Source organism: Numida meleagris, chromosome 12 (assembly GCF_002078875.1).
Source record: "Numida meleagris isolate 19003 breed g44 Domestic line chromosome 12, NumMel1.0, whole genome shotgun sequence".
NCBI lineage: Eukaryota > Metazoa > Chordata > Aves > Galliformes > Numididae > Numida > Numida meleagris.
Genome location: NC_034420.1, coordinates 1309341 through 1322738, shown reverse-complemented (window position 1 = coordinate 1322738; position 13398 = coordinate 1309341). Strand labels below are relative to the sequence as shown.

Genomic DNA, 13398 nt, shown 5'->3' with positions numbered 1-13398 from the left:
TACGTCCGCTACTTCCCTGGCTCTGAGCGGACACGGAGGCTTCACTGTATGTCCAAAAATCAGCATCCACAACATCTCCCACAGCACCCACAGCAGCGACCCACTCCTTCCATTCCTATCACTTCTCTCTGTGCTCTGCACTCAGCCTGTGAGTTGGGTTGGGATGGGATGGGATGGGATGGGATGGGATGGGATGGGATGGGATGGGATGGGATGGGATGGTGTTCTTCCAGCTACATGGCCAAATGCCAAATTCCTGCTCACTCGGAATTGTGTGGCTCCTCAACAAGTGGAATATCCTGTGCTGGCTGCCCTGTTGCTTCCCACAAGCCAGCTGCTCGCAGTCCCTCTATTCCTTTGCTTGCCCATGGACAAATGCCTGCCTCGAGCTCTCCCTCGGCAGATGGAAACACAGTTCTGCTTCTGATGATGAAGCTCTGGCCTCAAAACCTAGCTCCACTCCGCTCACTGATCCTGCAAACACCCTTTGTGCAAGAGGAGAGATGCTCCCACCCCACTGAGAGCATGCACAGCCACTCACAGGGACGTCCTGGATGGAAGGGAGGAGGAAAGCCAGCCATCCCCTGCCTGCACACGGCCAGGGATGGAGGCAGGAAGCTGGGCAGGAGCACGATGTGGCTCTGCATCAATGCAAGCAAGACCCAGCAGCGAGCATGCAAATACATGCGTGTATGCTGCACGGAGTGTGGCTGTTTATCTGCAGGAAAAAGCACATATGTGCACATGTGTGTGTGTGAGCACTGTACGGAGCACACCCATGCCCGCACCGGCAGAGCGCGTGCACCAGGACAGAGCTGGCGTTGCTGCACTGCGCGCACATGCGTGTGCACGGAGCGACGTGTGTGCGCGTGCCCCCGTCGCCGTGCACTGGCATGATGTCACCCTGCACGGGGGCATTTGTGCCCTGCGGATGTGGGTCTGAGCCCGCGCCGAGCATCGTCACCCCACTGCTTTGGAAATGTCTGCGCAGCGAGGGCGGGGAGCGTGAGGAACAGGGCTCCGGAGGATGCCCGGCGGGGAGGCACCCAGTACGGGCTGTTTGCCCATGCCTGTTTGCATGAGGCTGGGCCGCCGCTGACGTAGCCGTCCTGCCTAAGCCCAGGTGCGAGGATCTCAGCTAAAGGTGAAAGTCCCTGTGCGGGGCCACGGCTCTGCCGTCACACGGCCCTGAGTCACCAGCGCCAGGAGCCCAGGGCAGGAAGGGAGGCACCCCAGGGTGCCCTGCACCCATGCAATGTGCTCTGGGAAAAGGGGCTGGAGCCTGAACCCTACGTTCCCAGGGGTGGAGGGAGCCTCCGAAATGGGGGGCTAGAGGCAGAGCGGGGCCGTCACCCCAAAAAGAGGTGGCTGCAGGAGGAGGGTGGGAGCCAGGCGCCCGGGTTTACCAGGGAACAAATCCTGCCGGCTGCTTGGGGTGGGGATGACACAACGCAGATGAGAGAGCCCCGAGCAGGGCGTGAGGTGGAGGTGGAAGCTCCACCATCGGGGAAAAGCACGTCTGTGCAGGAGGCAGAGGCTTCCCAGGGGCCGGCGCACGGCAGCGGGCTATTTTCCCATGGGATCTAAGGACCATCCCACACTTTTTTCTCTGGTGCCAGCCACCTTTTTCCGACCTGCTGGCAGAATACAGAGTGCTTAAAAATAAAAACCCCTCCCAAAACAAGTATTCCTCGGCGCACACAATTCTCCCTGCGGGGAGAGTGCGAGAAGAGACCCGACCACATGAGAGAGGCGTTAGTCACGCTGCTTAATGCATGACTGGGAAGCTCTCGGAGGACAGTGGCATGCAAAATCCGACAGAATTCACTCATTCCCCCCCAAAAGACAAGCTCTAATGAGGGAGAGGCTATAAAGCACGGCGAATTCAAGCAACTGCTCCAACAACCCTGCGATTCCCACAGCCTCTTGGCCTCGTTCCACAGCCAGCGGCTCCACATGGGGTTGGTTGCTGACGTCCCCCCCTCTTTCTGCTGCTGGGGGCTGACTGTATGGCTCCCAGCCCTGCTCAAGCCCCCCTACACGCTGAACACCCCAGCACCGATCCCCCCCGAAAGCGCTGCCGCGATGCTCCGAGCTGGAGCGATATCCCACCCGATGCCAATCCCCGTGCATAGGGCTCACATTAAAGACGATATTGTCCCGAAAACGGCCACCACCGCTCCGGCTCGCACCCAGGGCACGGCTGAGTCGGACCCTTGGTGAGGTGCAGCGCGTCCCGTGCCCGGCGCAGGGTTTCCTCCGGCTCCGAGCACTGCGGCTGCTCGGCGTTCACTCGGGATGGATGCGGGCTGGGCCCGAACACCCCGCGATGGGGATCGGCGCTCGCTTGGAGCGCTTTTACCCCAAAATTATTTGTCGGGAGACGAGAGGTGAAGGAAAAGAGGGTAAAACACGGGGCCTTCCTCCCGCTCCGCATCACTGCAACTCGGGCAGGAGCGAGGCAGCGACCTGTCAGAGCCTCTCTGGGATAGCCTCCATCCTCCTCCCCGGCCCCTAAAATCCCTCCCCGGGATGCTGAGGGCTCCCGTACCGCCCAACCATCCCTCTCGCCTGGGGAGTGGCAGCGATGTGGCGGGGCCGGGTCGGTCGCAGGGCCGCAGGGAGCTGCCGGCAGCGGGAGCGGCTCTCGGGGAGGACCGGGGGGCGGCCCGGGCTGAGGCTCCGCGGCACCGAACGGGGGGAGCCGGCAGCGCTGCGCCGTGCACGAGTGGCACACGCACATCGCACGCGCACATCGCTCGGACACCCGTGAAAAACACAGCCGGGAGCGCTCAGCCCGGCGCGCACGCAGCGAGCACGGCTTCTCCGAGCCGCACGCACCCCCACCCCGCTGACACGCTCGCTCACACACACACACACACGCACACACACCACGCACACGCGCAGCCCCCCGCTCCTCCACTCGCGATCCGCGCCTGGCGCACCGCCCGGCGACACGGGGACACGGCGCCGCTGCCGCCGCCGTGCGCACCGCCCGCCCGCACCTGCCGGCCGCCTCCCCGCTCCGCTCTGCCACGCGCGGACACACGGACACGGCTCCGCCGCCCACCCGCAACTTCTCCCGCTCCCACGCGCCGCTCTCCCGCTGCTGCAAACACCCTCGGATTGCGGGGGAGGGGGGGGGAAGGTTTAGGGAACACGCGCCCCTAAAACCCACTCACCAACACGCACCCAAACGGGGAAAAAAAAAACCACCCCCGCGCCCCCCCACGGACACGCTCCCACGCTGGGGCACGGCTCCGGGTGGCACAACAAGTGGCAGCGCCCGCCCCGGCCGGCCCCAGCGATACCGGCAGCGAAACCAAACGCCCAGCCCGGAGCCTCCCGTACCGTTGCCCGTGTCCCCCCCCACCGACACAACCACAGCCACGGCCCCGGTCGCGCGTGGAGCTCCCGGCTCCTCCGCAGCGCTTACTTGGATGCGGCCGGCGCTGCGCTCCGTGGCGGCTCCCGGAGCGCTGATCCAGCGGCGTCTGCATCGCCTCCTCCCCGCCGGGACCGGGCTCCCCCCACCCTCCCGGCTCCTCCGGTTCGTTATCCACGGATGAAAAACAAAATTTCTTTTCTTTTCTTTAAAAAAAAAAAAAAAATGGATAGGGGACGGAAAAAAAATTACCAAAAAAATTTTAAAAATTTCCCCTTGGGAACCGCCCCCCCCCCCCTCTCCCCGGGCCGGGATCGCGGCTCTCCGGCGGAGCGGCGGCGGCAGGGCTGGCGGCAGCCCCGGTGGGCAGCTCCGTCCGTGCCCGCCTCCGTCCCTCGGTGTGTGTGAGGATGTGCAAGGGAAGCGCAGCGCAGGCACGGCCCCTTCCCCCCTCCCTCGCCACATCCCCGCTGCCTCCGCCTCTCGCCGCCGCCGCCGCCACGGGGAGGTGGAGCTCCGGCTGCTGAGCCGAGCCCCAGCCCCACCGGGCACCGGCAGCACGGCCGCCCGCTCGCGGCCCCGCTCCCAGCCCTGGCAGGGGCCGCAGCATCCCCCCCCTCCCTGGACCGCTCTTCCCGGCTCCTCACCCCGGGCCCCCCCGCTCCTCGTGTGGGACGTGCGTCCCGCTTTGCTCCCTTCACAGTGCTCCTATGTAATTCCTTCGTTTCCTTACGGATTTTGTCATTCCGTCGTTTTATTCGGCCCCGTAGGGAACGGGGGCCAGGCGGGAGGTGCATCCCCCCGTGCTAAGGGTGCCCGTCAGCGGGTGCACACCCATGGCTCCTTGCATGACTCCATCCAGCGGTCCCCTCCTGCCACACCTGGCTGAATCACACTTTTATTTGCCGGGTGCCAGGAACAGGGAAGCAGAGAACACCTGCGAGCTGCCGGCTGCCCTGGCAATGCCTTCACGAGCTCCTCACCCTCCGATCCCTACAGCATGCTTTGGGGGCGAGCGTGAGTGCCAAGTGCGAGTCCCACAGTGCAGCTGGGGCTTAGGGACAGCACAGTCCCCAAAGAGATGACAAACCTCGCTGCCCCTGAGAGCCCACCGGCGCTGGACCTGCAGCCCGGCCCTGCTGAAGGCCTTGTGGGGCTGCTGGGCTGGGAGCGGGCACCCTGTGTGGCCGGGCACCCTATGGCTTTGCACCCTCCTGCTGCGAGCGGCTGGGGCCGTGGGGGCCGATGGCCGCGAGGATCTTTCAGCCAGGATGCTGGAAAGTCCTTCCCGATCCTCCGCAGCGCGAGGATGGGAGCAGCTGCCCGCTGAGCTACGCCAACCTGTTGCGCAGCTCCCGTCGCTGCACACATGCTCAGCTCGGCTGCGGTGACTGCACCATCTAGAGGCTGTGCCGGCCGGCTCCGAGCATTCCTGGCTGTGGCTCAGCCTCGCGTTTCCCCCGCAAAAAGCAGAGCTCAGCCCGCGGCAGGGCTTCTCCCCGACGGGCAGGGGCTGGGGAGAGGCTCCGCTGGGGGAGACCCCCAGGCTGCGCTGCAGTGAGCCGTCCCTGTTCCTGTGGTCCTCTCCATGCCTGTGTGCGTGGGTTTTTTTCCTGGTATTAATTCTCAGGAAGGGAATTTTGCGGAGGATACAAAGCGAGAGCCCAGGGAAGGTGGAAGCCGACCGTGGAGGGGCAGGGAAAGGGGTTGCGGGGTTTGTTGGGGTGAGAGTGTGGGAGCTGGGCTCTGGGCAGGGAGCAGAGCAGAGCTCCCAGGGGACACAGGGAGTTTCAGTTCTCAGCTCTGGAGGCCCTGGGAGGGAAGAGAGTGGGAGGAAGGGAAGAGCCGAGCAAGTGACCCTGTGTACCCCGGGCAGTGCTATGTGCAAACTCCCACAGGGGCTGGGGGCAAACTTCATGGGGCATTGTGGCCAAAGGTTCCCAGCTCACACCCATTGCAGGCAGGCGATGTGCATGCAGTTGTGCTCCTGATTGGGAAACCGGGCATGCAGGGGGTTTGCCGGGCGCAGCCATGCTTTGAGGGGCAGGTCGAGGCTGTGGGAGTTGGGGGTTTGTCTGCCTCAACCTTCCTGCTCTGAAGAAGTGGGCAGGCTCCTTTCTGCAGCCCCCAGGATAGGAGGAGAGCCCACTGCCAGCATCACCAGTCCCTGTCCCATGCACTAATGCAAGTCACTGCCCCGACTTCGGCTTCCCCAATTCCTATCCTGAGCAAGGAGAGAACATCAAATCACCACTGTGGCCACTGCAGTCTTGGACAGAGGTATTTCACAAGCCCGGTGGTGCTGGTGATGCAGCGCTGCCATACCCAGCCCACTCCGGCAGTGCACAGACAGCTGCTTGGCGGTGCCAGTGGGCATCGCCGGGAGAACAAAGCCTGCGAGGGAAGAGCATCCAGCTAAATCTCCAGGAAAGCAAGAAGAAAGGGAAACACGGAGAGCAAATGAACCTTACAAGAGACTAAATCCCCCTCCCCGACACATGCACGCGGCAACCTGGCTGCCGTCTGCTGCAAGGAGTTCAAAGGCTCCTCTGTTCCCTCTCATCAGCGCTGGGGCTCCGCAGGAGAAGCAGCAGCGCAGAGAATCGGGCAGCAAATGCTAATCACACAGATGTTCTGACAATTCGCTTGTTTCTACCGTTCAAAACAAAAGATCCTCCGAAGCCAAATGCGCGGAAGTGAGCACGTGAAAGAACTTCTCCTCCGCGCGCCCGCCGCGTCACGAAGGGCTGCGGGTTTGCGGAGGACGGGGCTCGATTTCGGCCTGATCCGGAGCACACGTGGGGTGCTGCGGGAGAGGAGCATCCCTGGAGCACGCCGCAGTGTTGGGGCTGAGCGACCCGGGCAGCCGGGGGTCTCTGGTCCCTGTGGGATGCTCTCTGTTGAATTATTGTGAGATTGTTTTTATTCCTGTTTTAACTCTTTTTTTTTTTTTTTTTTAACCTTGTTTTTCTCTCGGCTGCACTTTCGCTCACTCATTAATTTTGGTATTTTTCTCACGGTATATAACCCCTGTCACGGCTGCCATGGCAACAGGAGGGAATGCGTTCAGCGCTAAAATATCCTCTCAAAAATAACAAAAATAAGACAACAGAGGCAGCTTCTGTGGGCTGCTGCAAATGCAGGGCTGGCCCTGGCGTTGCGACGGCCGAGGATGGAGCCTGGAAGCCGGGGAAGTCCCTGAGCCCCATCCTCCCCCCGTGCTCTGTCACCACTGGACCAACGTCTTGAGGCTGAGCGCCATGGAGCTCTCGGTGCAGCCTCCAGAATTCCTTTCCCCCCCCCCAGAATATCACTGCGAATGAGGAGGAAGCATGGAAGCAGCATGGAGAAGGGTGCAGGCGCCGGGGGCTGGCTGGCTCCCATGGCTTTTTGCTCCTGCGTGGATCCCTGGGTGGAGGCAGCGGTGATGCCACCAGGTCCCCAGTGCCGTGGCAGCTCGTCACGCAGACCTGTTGTCTCTTCCTGACAGGATCACCGGGCTGCTCGAGAAAGGCAATTGTGTTGATATAGTACACCCGGATTTCTCCGAGGCATTTGACTTACTTCCACCTGACATTTTGATTAAAACTTGCATTATAAGGAATTAACAGGGCACATATTAGATGGATTAAAACTGCTTCCCTGGCAGATCTGGGAGGCAGTCGTTAATGGGCAGATATCTGCATGTAGTGTGATTTTACCGACCTCCCCCCAGGGGCCAACTCTTCGTCCACCGCTATTAAACACTTTTATCAATGATGGGGATGAGGATATGAAATCTTTGCTGGTAAAGCTCGAAAATGACACCAGGAGTGATGAGATAGAGAGGAAGGAGGATGGTTTCCTGCTGAATCACCCGGTTAAGTGGCCGGGGTGCATTTGGATACAGATAAACACAGGAATATACCTGGGTGCTAAGCCTGCGGGCTAGATCTTGGAAAGCAAGGACTCCAGGCATGTCTGTGCAGGCTGGAGATGGTTTCCAACCAAGCCAGCTCACCTGAAGCACTGCCAGTGTATCTGCCTCACCCAGCCCAGCAGATTTGCCTATGCAAGAGGAATCTGGGGGCAGCGTGAGCGATTCCCCCCCAGATGAAGCTGGTGTACCCACCTGCACGTGCCTGGTCGCCAGCCCATGGCTGGGGCTCTGCATCTGCACCCACACAGCAGGCAGGGACTGGGAGAGCACAGCAGGCCTGACCACAGGCGGGCAGCCAAGCCTAACGACGCGGTGCACAGTTAACGAGGACGTTGTCAGATGAGCTGAGGGTGTCCTCCCACGTGGAGAGGACCCGTTAAATTCCACAGGGAGCTGCAACAAGGGCAGGGGCCAAAGAGAGGCAGGTGGGGCCCTGAGCTGGGAGCCAGCTGCTTTGTGCTGAAAGTATCTGAGCACTGAGAGTTTTCTCCGGGAGCTTACGGGCTCACAGCATTGCTCAAACTTTTGCATTAGGACGAGAGCTCTTTTTTTTTAAGAGGAAACCACTTAACCCAGCTTCTGGGTGCTGATGTGTGAATGGGTCGGGGCAAGCAGTCTTCCTGGGCCTGGCAGCGGCTGCATCTCACACCTCCTCCTTGCAGTCTCCAGCCCGTGGCAGGTTGTCCGCAGCACCCTGCAATTATTCACGCAATGATTAATCCATTTCTTGCTTCAGGGTTCAGGTGGGCCTCTGCAGAGATCAGGAAGGTTCCTGCTGTCTCCACCCAGCATCCGCAGCATGAGAGCAAAGCACCAAAATTGTTTTTTTTTTTTTTTTTTTCTGAGACCATGCTGGCCAGCCCAGCTTGGTGCTCAACGCCTCAGCTGGCCTTGGAGTTTATAGAATCATTAATGTTGAAAAAGACCTCTATGAGCATCAAGTCCAACCGTCCTCCTACCACCAATATTGCCCACTAACCACATCTACGTGCTTATTGAACACCTCCAAGGTCAGTGACTCCACCACCTCCCTGGGCAGCCTGTGCCAATGCATCACCACTCCTTCTGTGAAGAAATATTTCCAAATATCTGACCTGAATCTCCCCTGGCACAATGTGAGGCCATCACCTCTCATCTTATCGCTGTTACCTGGGAGCAGAGGCTGACTCCCCCCTCACTACAGCCTCCTTTCAGGGAACCGCAGACAACAATAAGGTCTCAGCATCAAATCCTTTGCTCCCGGGGTTCCCTAGCGAGGTGTGGTCCTACAGAGGCAGGAGGCAGCTGTGGAGGGCAGATTTCTGCAGGCACAGCCTTGCAAGACCCCAGCAGGAGCTTCCAAGTCCTTGCTGCTCCTCTGGGCGAGTGGCAATCTGCTCCTCCTCCCCAGGGAGAATTCCACCCTCTTCCTGCTTTTGTTCAGCATAACATCTCCTCCTTGAAGGCCAGCCTCCAGCTGCAGCCATGACTTGCCTGCAGCTGCTGGTCTGGGGGGGAGAGGAAGGAGAAAGGGAGAGGCTGCCCTCGGCCTTGCTGATGCCTGGCATGGGGCTGTGGGGAGCCCTGGCCATCACTATGGGGCTCAGACAGGCCTATGGTGTGGGTGTCAGAGCAGGCCAGCCTTGAGTGATGGCAAGGGATGGGCTGGGGCACTGTGAGGCTGGGGTTGAGGTTGGAGACACCGGGGTGGGATGGAGAAGTGCTGAGGCCATGCTGGCTGGGTCAGTGTTCTTTGTGCCCCACCAGAGGGGATGTGTGCTGCCCCACAGCCGCCGTGTTTGCTGTCGGCACGGCGCTGTCATCTCCCTTATCTCCACTCTCTGTTTGCTCTGCGATATCCCCAGGGCCAACACTCTTCCAGGGCAAAATCCAGAGACGCCGGAGTGAGACTCAGAGGGAAAAACAGTGCTAAACAAGTGACAAACAAGCTGGGCCATGCTGGAAAAGCAAACCAGCTCCCTCCCATCAAGAATGCCATTCACAGCAGTGGGAGCCCTGAGCAGCAGAGATGGGCACAGTGGGCCAGATCCGGCTTCATGCAGAGATAGCACATTCCTGGGCAAGAGAATCAGCCTGAACCAGGAGCTCTGTGGGTTTGCAGCATGGGGTGCTCACTTCGGGACCTTCACGTGGGGATGAGGCAGCTCCAGGGGGTCACAGAATCATAGAATCATAGGGGTTGGAGATCATCGAGTCCAACCCCCCCGGCCAAAAGCAGGTTCCCCAAAGCCCAGGAGCCCCCTGGCCCACAGAGGGGCACATCAGACAGTTCGCTTGAGGCCATCAGGGAGGCTGAGGAGCTGTGTGGGCAGGGTGGTGAGGCAGCACCAGGGCAGGTTTGTGCAGAGCTGTGAGCAGGATGTGTCCGCAGAGACCAGACTTTGCCCATCCTGGTAAACAAATAGCATCGATTGCTCCAAAGCAATAACTGACTCAGTCATCCGTTTCTCTTGCTAACTGACGCAACCTGCAGGCCCCTGAACTTTTGTGTATTTATTTTAGGACTGAAGCATTAAAGGGAAAATATCAAACAACAAATAATCTACATGTGCACTGGCTTCCCAGCACTCTCTTTTCCCCTGGGCGTGCAGCAGGTACAGCCTGTGCTGCGGGGTCCCGGCTGACACAAGCAGCTCTGCCTGTCCCCCAGTCCACAGCAGGACTGTCCCTGGTCCCTCCACATCCAACATTCACCCAACACCTCCCGGCTCTGGGAGCTCCCCTCCAGGAGATGAGGCTTCAGACTTGTTGGCTGCACAGGGGCCTGCATTCAGCTTTCCCTTCCAGATGAGCATCGTGGGCTTTGAATGAAGCTGTGGGTTTCTGCAGCATCTTCTTGCACGTGGGTGAATGCTCTCTGGACATCACCTGCAGCATCTCTGCATAACCCCCTGCAGTTTCTTTGCTGGTTGCCTTTTATGCCACCTCACTGCCGGCATGAAGCCAGTTAGAAATGCAGTAGAAAATCCCCGTGGCAGTGGGCTTTGCCTGCTGGGGGAGAGTTCAGCCCTCAGGAGGAGATGCTGGAAGCCTGCTGAGCACATTGAAGCACCCAGCCTGGGGACCCCCAGGACCTGGGTGTGGGAGCAGGCGCTGACCCAGCCCAGCAGCCCCACTGATGTACCTCCAGGAGCTCCAGCTCCAGCAGCGGAGGCTCAGGCTGGCAAACAGCTTTGTTTCATCTCCAGAGGGAACTCTTCAAAGCCACCTGAGCGCTTTGATTTTGGAAAGGTTTTCATTCCTCTGAAGAGAAGAAAAGCTCCCTTGGTGTGGTGCGAAGGCCCCCGAGAGGCACCACAGCCCACGTGGGAATCAGCAAGGAGGTGGGAGAATGGGGCAGCCACCGAGGCCCCGTGTCACCTCTTGCAGCACATCACTGGTGGCCTGGCATGGGACATGGGCTGCTCTGGACACCCCAGGGTGTTCGCTTCCAAGCACTCTAGAGCTGAGGGGGATTTTTCCCCTTGCTGAGATCTGGGATAGGTGGAAGGGGTGGGCTGGGAGCAGGGTGGAAGAGCAATTAGAGAGGATGGGGAGAAGGCCCTGGGTGCCTCTCTCTGTAGGTGATGCTGGGGACAGGTACCACCACAAGGGCACATTCCTCCTGTTATCCCTCCTGATGTAACCCTTGCTCCCTTAGCCTCGCCCAGAGCCATACCATAAGAGCCCAAGGAAAAAGCCTCCTTGGTGTCTGGGTGCCCTCTGCCACAAGAAGTATGACCCATGTCCTTAGAAAAATGGAAGGAGTTGTTCCAATGACGAGATGTATCTGCCCAGCTGAGGCTCCTGGAGAAACCATCATCGCCTGGCCAACAGGGAGCAAGGCAACCCTTCTGGAAAGCAAGGCATCTGCACTGAGGTATGGCTGTGAGCAAAGGGGTACTGAGGGAAGCTGTAAAAGCCGGAGGGAAGTGAACTCATTTCTGCACGGTGAGAGATGGTTGCTCAGAGAGCTTCACCGAAACGACCGCTCGGTGCAGGAGAAATGAGAGCAAAGCAAATGGAGGCAAGCTCAAGAAATGCTGCTGGGTGATGGAGGGCCGTGCGTGCCCGGTAACTGTTTTCAAGCAAGTGGCCGGATTAGCAGAGAAAGGGAAATCACTGGAGAGCGTTGGCTGGCTCGCAGCGAGGCTTTTTTAGGGAGCCTGATCTCATTAGGTTTTACTCACCAAATTAAAACTCTTGGCTTGATTACAGCGGAGTCACTCGGACTTGGAGCAGGTTGAAGGGCCACGTGCGAAGGGGTTGTGACCCCGTTCGTCGTCACGTCAGCCTGCAGGGAGCCCAGCCCCGGTGCTGTGAATGGCACTGATGAATCAGGGATGCTGTTGAGTCTGAGGATTACATCGCTGGAGCCAGAGCGGGTAGGGTTAGGAGGGAGTGAACTGGAGAAAAGCTGGGAGCGATGGCGGCGGTGCCTGGGAGACCTGCCCTACTTTTCCAACATTTAAGAGCAGGGTCTCCCTCCTGATTTCCCATCTTCGAGCCCCTTGGCATATGCCGTGGGGAGCTGCAGGGGATTTCCAGAGCAACGTCCCCCCAGGCGGCCCACAGTCCCTGCAGTGCCCACAATGCTCCAGAGGAAAGTGCAGGAATGCCCCAGGGCACCAGGCAAGCAGAGGGACCTCGAGGGAGGTGCTCACTCTTCCTTCTGCCAAGTAAAGCCCATGGCTCAAACACTCATCCCTGCCAGCTCTCTGCCTGTGCCCACCTTGTAATGGGGGGACTCAGGGGTTTTGGGGCACGGTGAGCTCCAGTGGGGCTGGAGAAGGCAAAAAGCATGGGAACTCTGCTGATGGGTCTCAGGGGCCTGAGGTTCCTTGCATGGGAGCTTTGCACAAAAGCTGTTACAGAAAAGTCTTTTTCAGTTGTTTTATTTTTAAGCTTTTTTTTTTTTTGTCTAAGAGTCAGGTATTTAAAACCCCAAGGACCTTTTCATACTCCTCCACCTACTTCGGAAAGTGGGAGGGGAGGAAGTGACAAAATAGATCCTATAATACATCGTAGTTTTGCAATCCTATTGTTAGCGCTGGGGGAAAAAAAAAAACAACCACAGCCACTTAACCCAAAACAGCATCGGGGGAAGGCAGCGTGCCCAGTCCTGCCCTGGCTGGGTGCAGGCTCTGCTGGCTCTTGGGTCATTTAGGATTTGGGTTTTGTCTCTTGTATTTCAGCCTGGTTTTCCAGGGAAATGAGAAGAGTTTGGCAGGACAAACTGGGCAGGATGCACGTCCCTGGAGGGGTCACCAGGGCAGCTGGGTGATGCGAGGAGGTGCAGGAATGCAGAGGATGGAGCTGCTTGCTGCTCCCACTCCATGTCCCCTGTCCGTGCACGCACTGCAGCTCTTCCCCAAGTGTCCCTTCCTCCCAGCAAGCTCCCGAGCCACCAGGCCATCCATCCTGGCCCCAAACCTGCTTCCACTTGCCCTGCCTCACCTCATGCACCATGGGGGGCCAGACCCAGGGACAGCCTGCCCTAGAAAAGAGGAGCAGCCCTGCTCGAAGCGGCTGGCTATGGCAGCGCAGAAACCCCTGCTCCTCAAGATTTCTAATTGAGCTTCTGCATAATTGTTCCAACCATTTCCTTACTCTGAAGCAAAGCTTATTGGTTTGCAATGCCTAGCACACCCCGGGGCCTTCTTCAAAATGTAGGCCCAGCATTTACTGCCCCCGGTCCAATAGTTGGAGGATGTGAATGCGTGTGTTATTGCTAAGAGCTTAGTCACTTGGATTTTAGCTCTTTGAGGACTCCAGATGTGTCACACAGGCAGGGGGATTTGCTATCTTTTCTGTGTTCCAGCATCACGGCTTCAGATCTCTCTGCTTCTAGCTTCCTGGCCCAAGGAGGATGCATCTGGGGATGCATTTTCTCCTGCATGAAAATTTCATTCTGGGATGCTCCTGCTTTGATGGGCTGCACCTCATCTCCTTGATGCCTCCGTCCCTTCTGCATGTGTTGCATTGACTGTGTGCACTCTCAGCCATCTCTGCTTCCCAATCTCTGTCCCACATTTTACCTTCATTTGCTCTCTCTTTCTGTCAGCTCTCTGGAGGTTAAAATCTATTTTCTCAAGAGAGTTTGCCTCAAACAATG

At 58.8% G+C, this 13398-nt stretch overlaps 1 protein-coding gene across 2 annotated transcripts in view; it reads right to left on the bottom strand.

The window, feature by feature from the left end:
- PCDH1 (protocadherin 1) overlaps positions 1-3805 on the bottom strand; it is a 48584-nt gene extending 44779 nt beyond the window's left edge. For both annotated transcript variants that reach the window (XM_021410539.1, XM_021410540.1), the window contains exon 1: positions 3437-3805. In XM_021410539.1, the coding sequence (XP_021266214.1) occupies positions 3437-3500 (64 nt within the window). In that variant the 5' untranslated portion in view covers positions 3501-3805. The remainder of the gene's footprint in view (positions 1-3436) is intronic.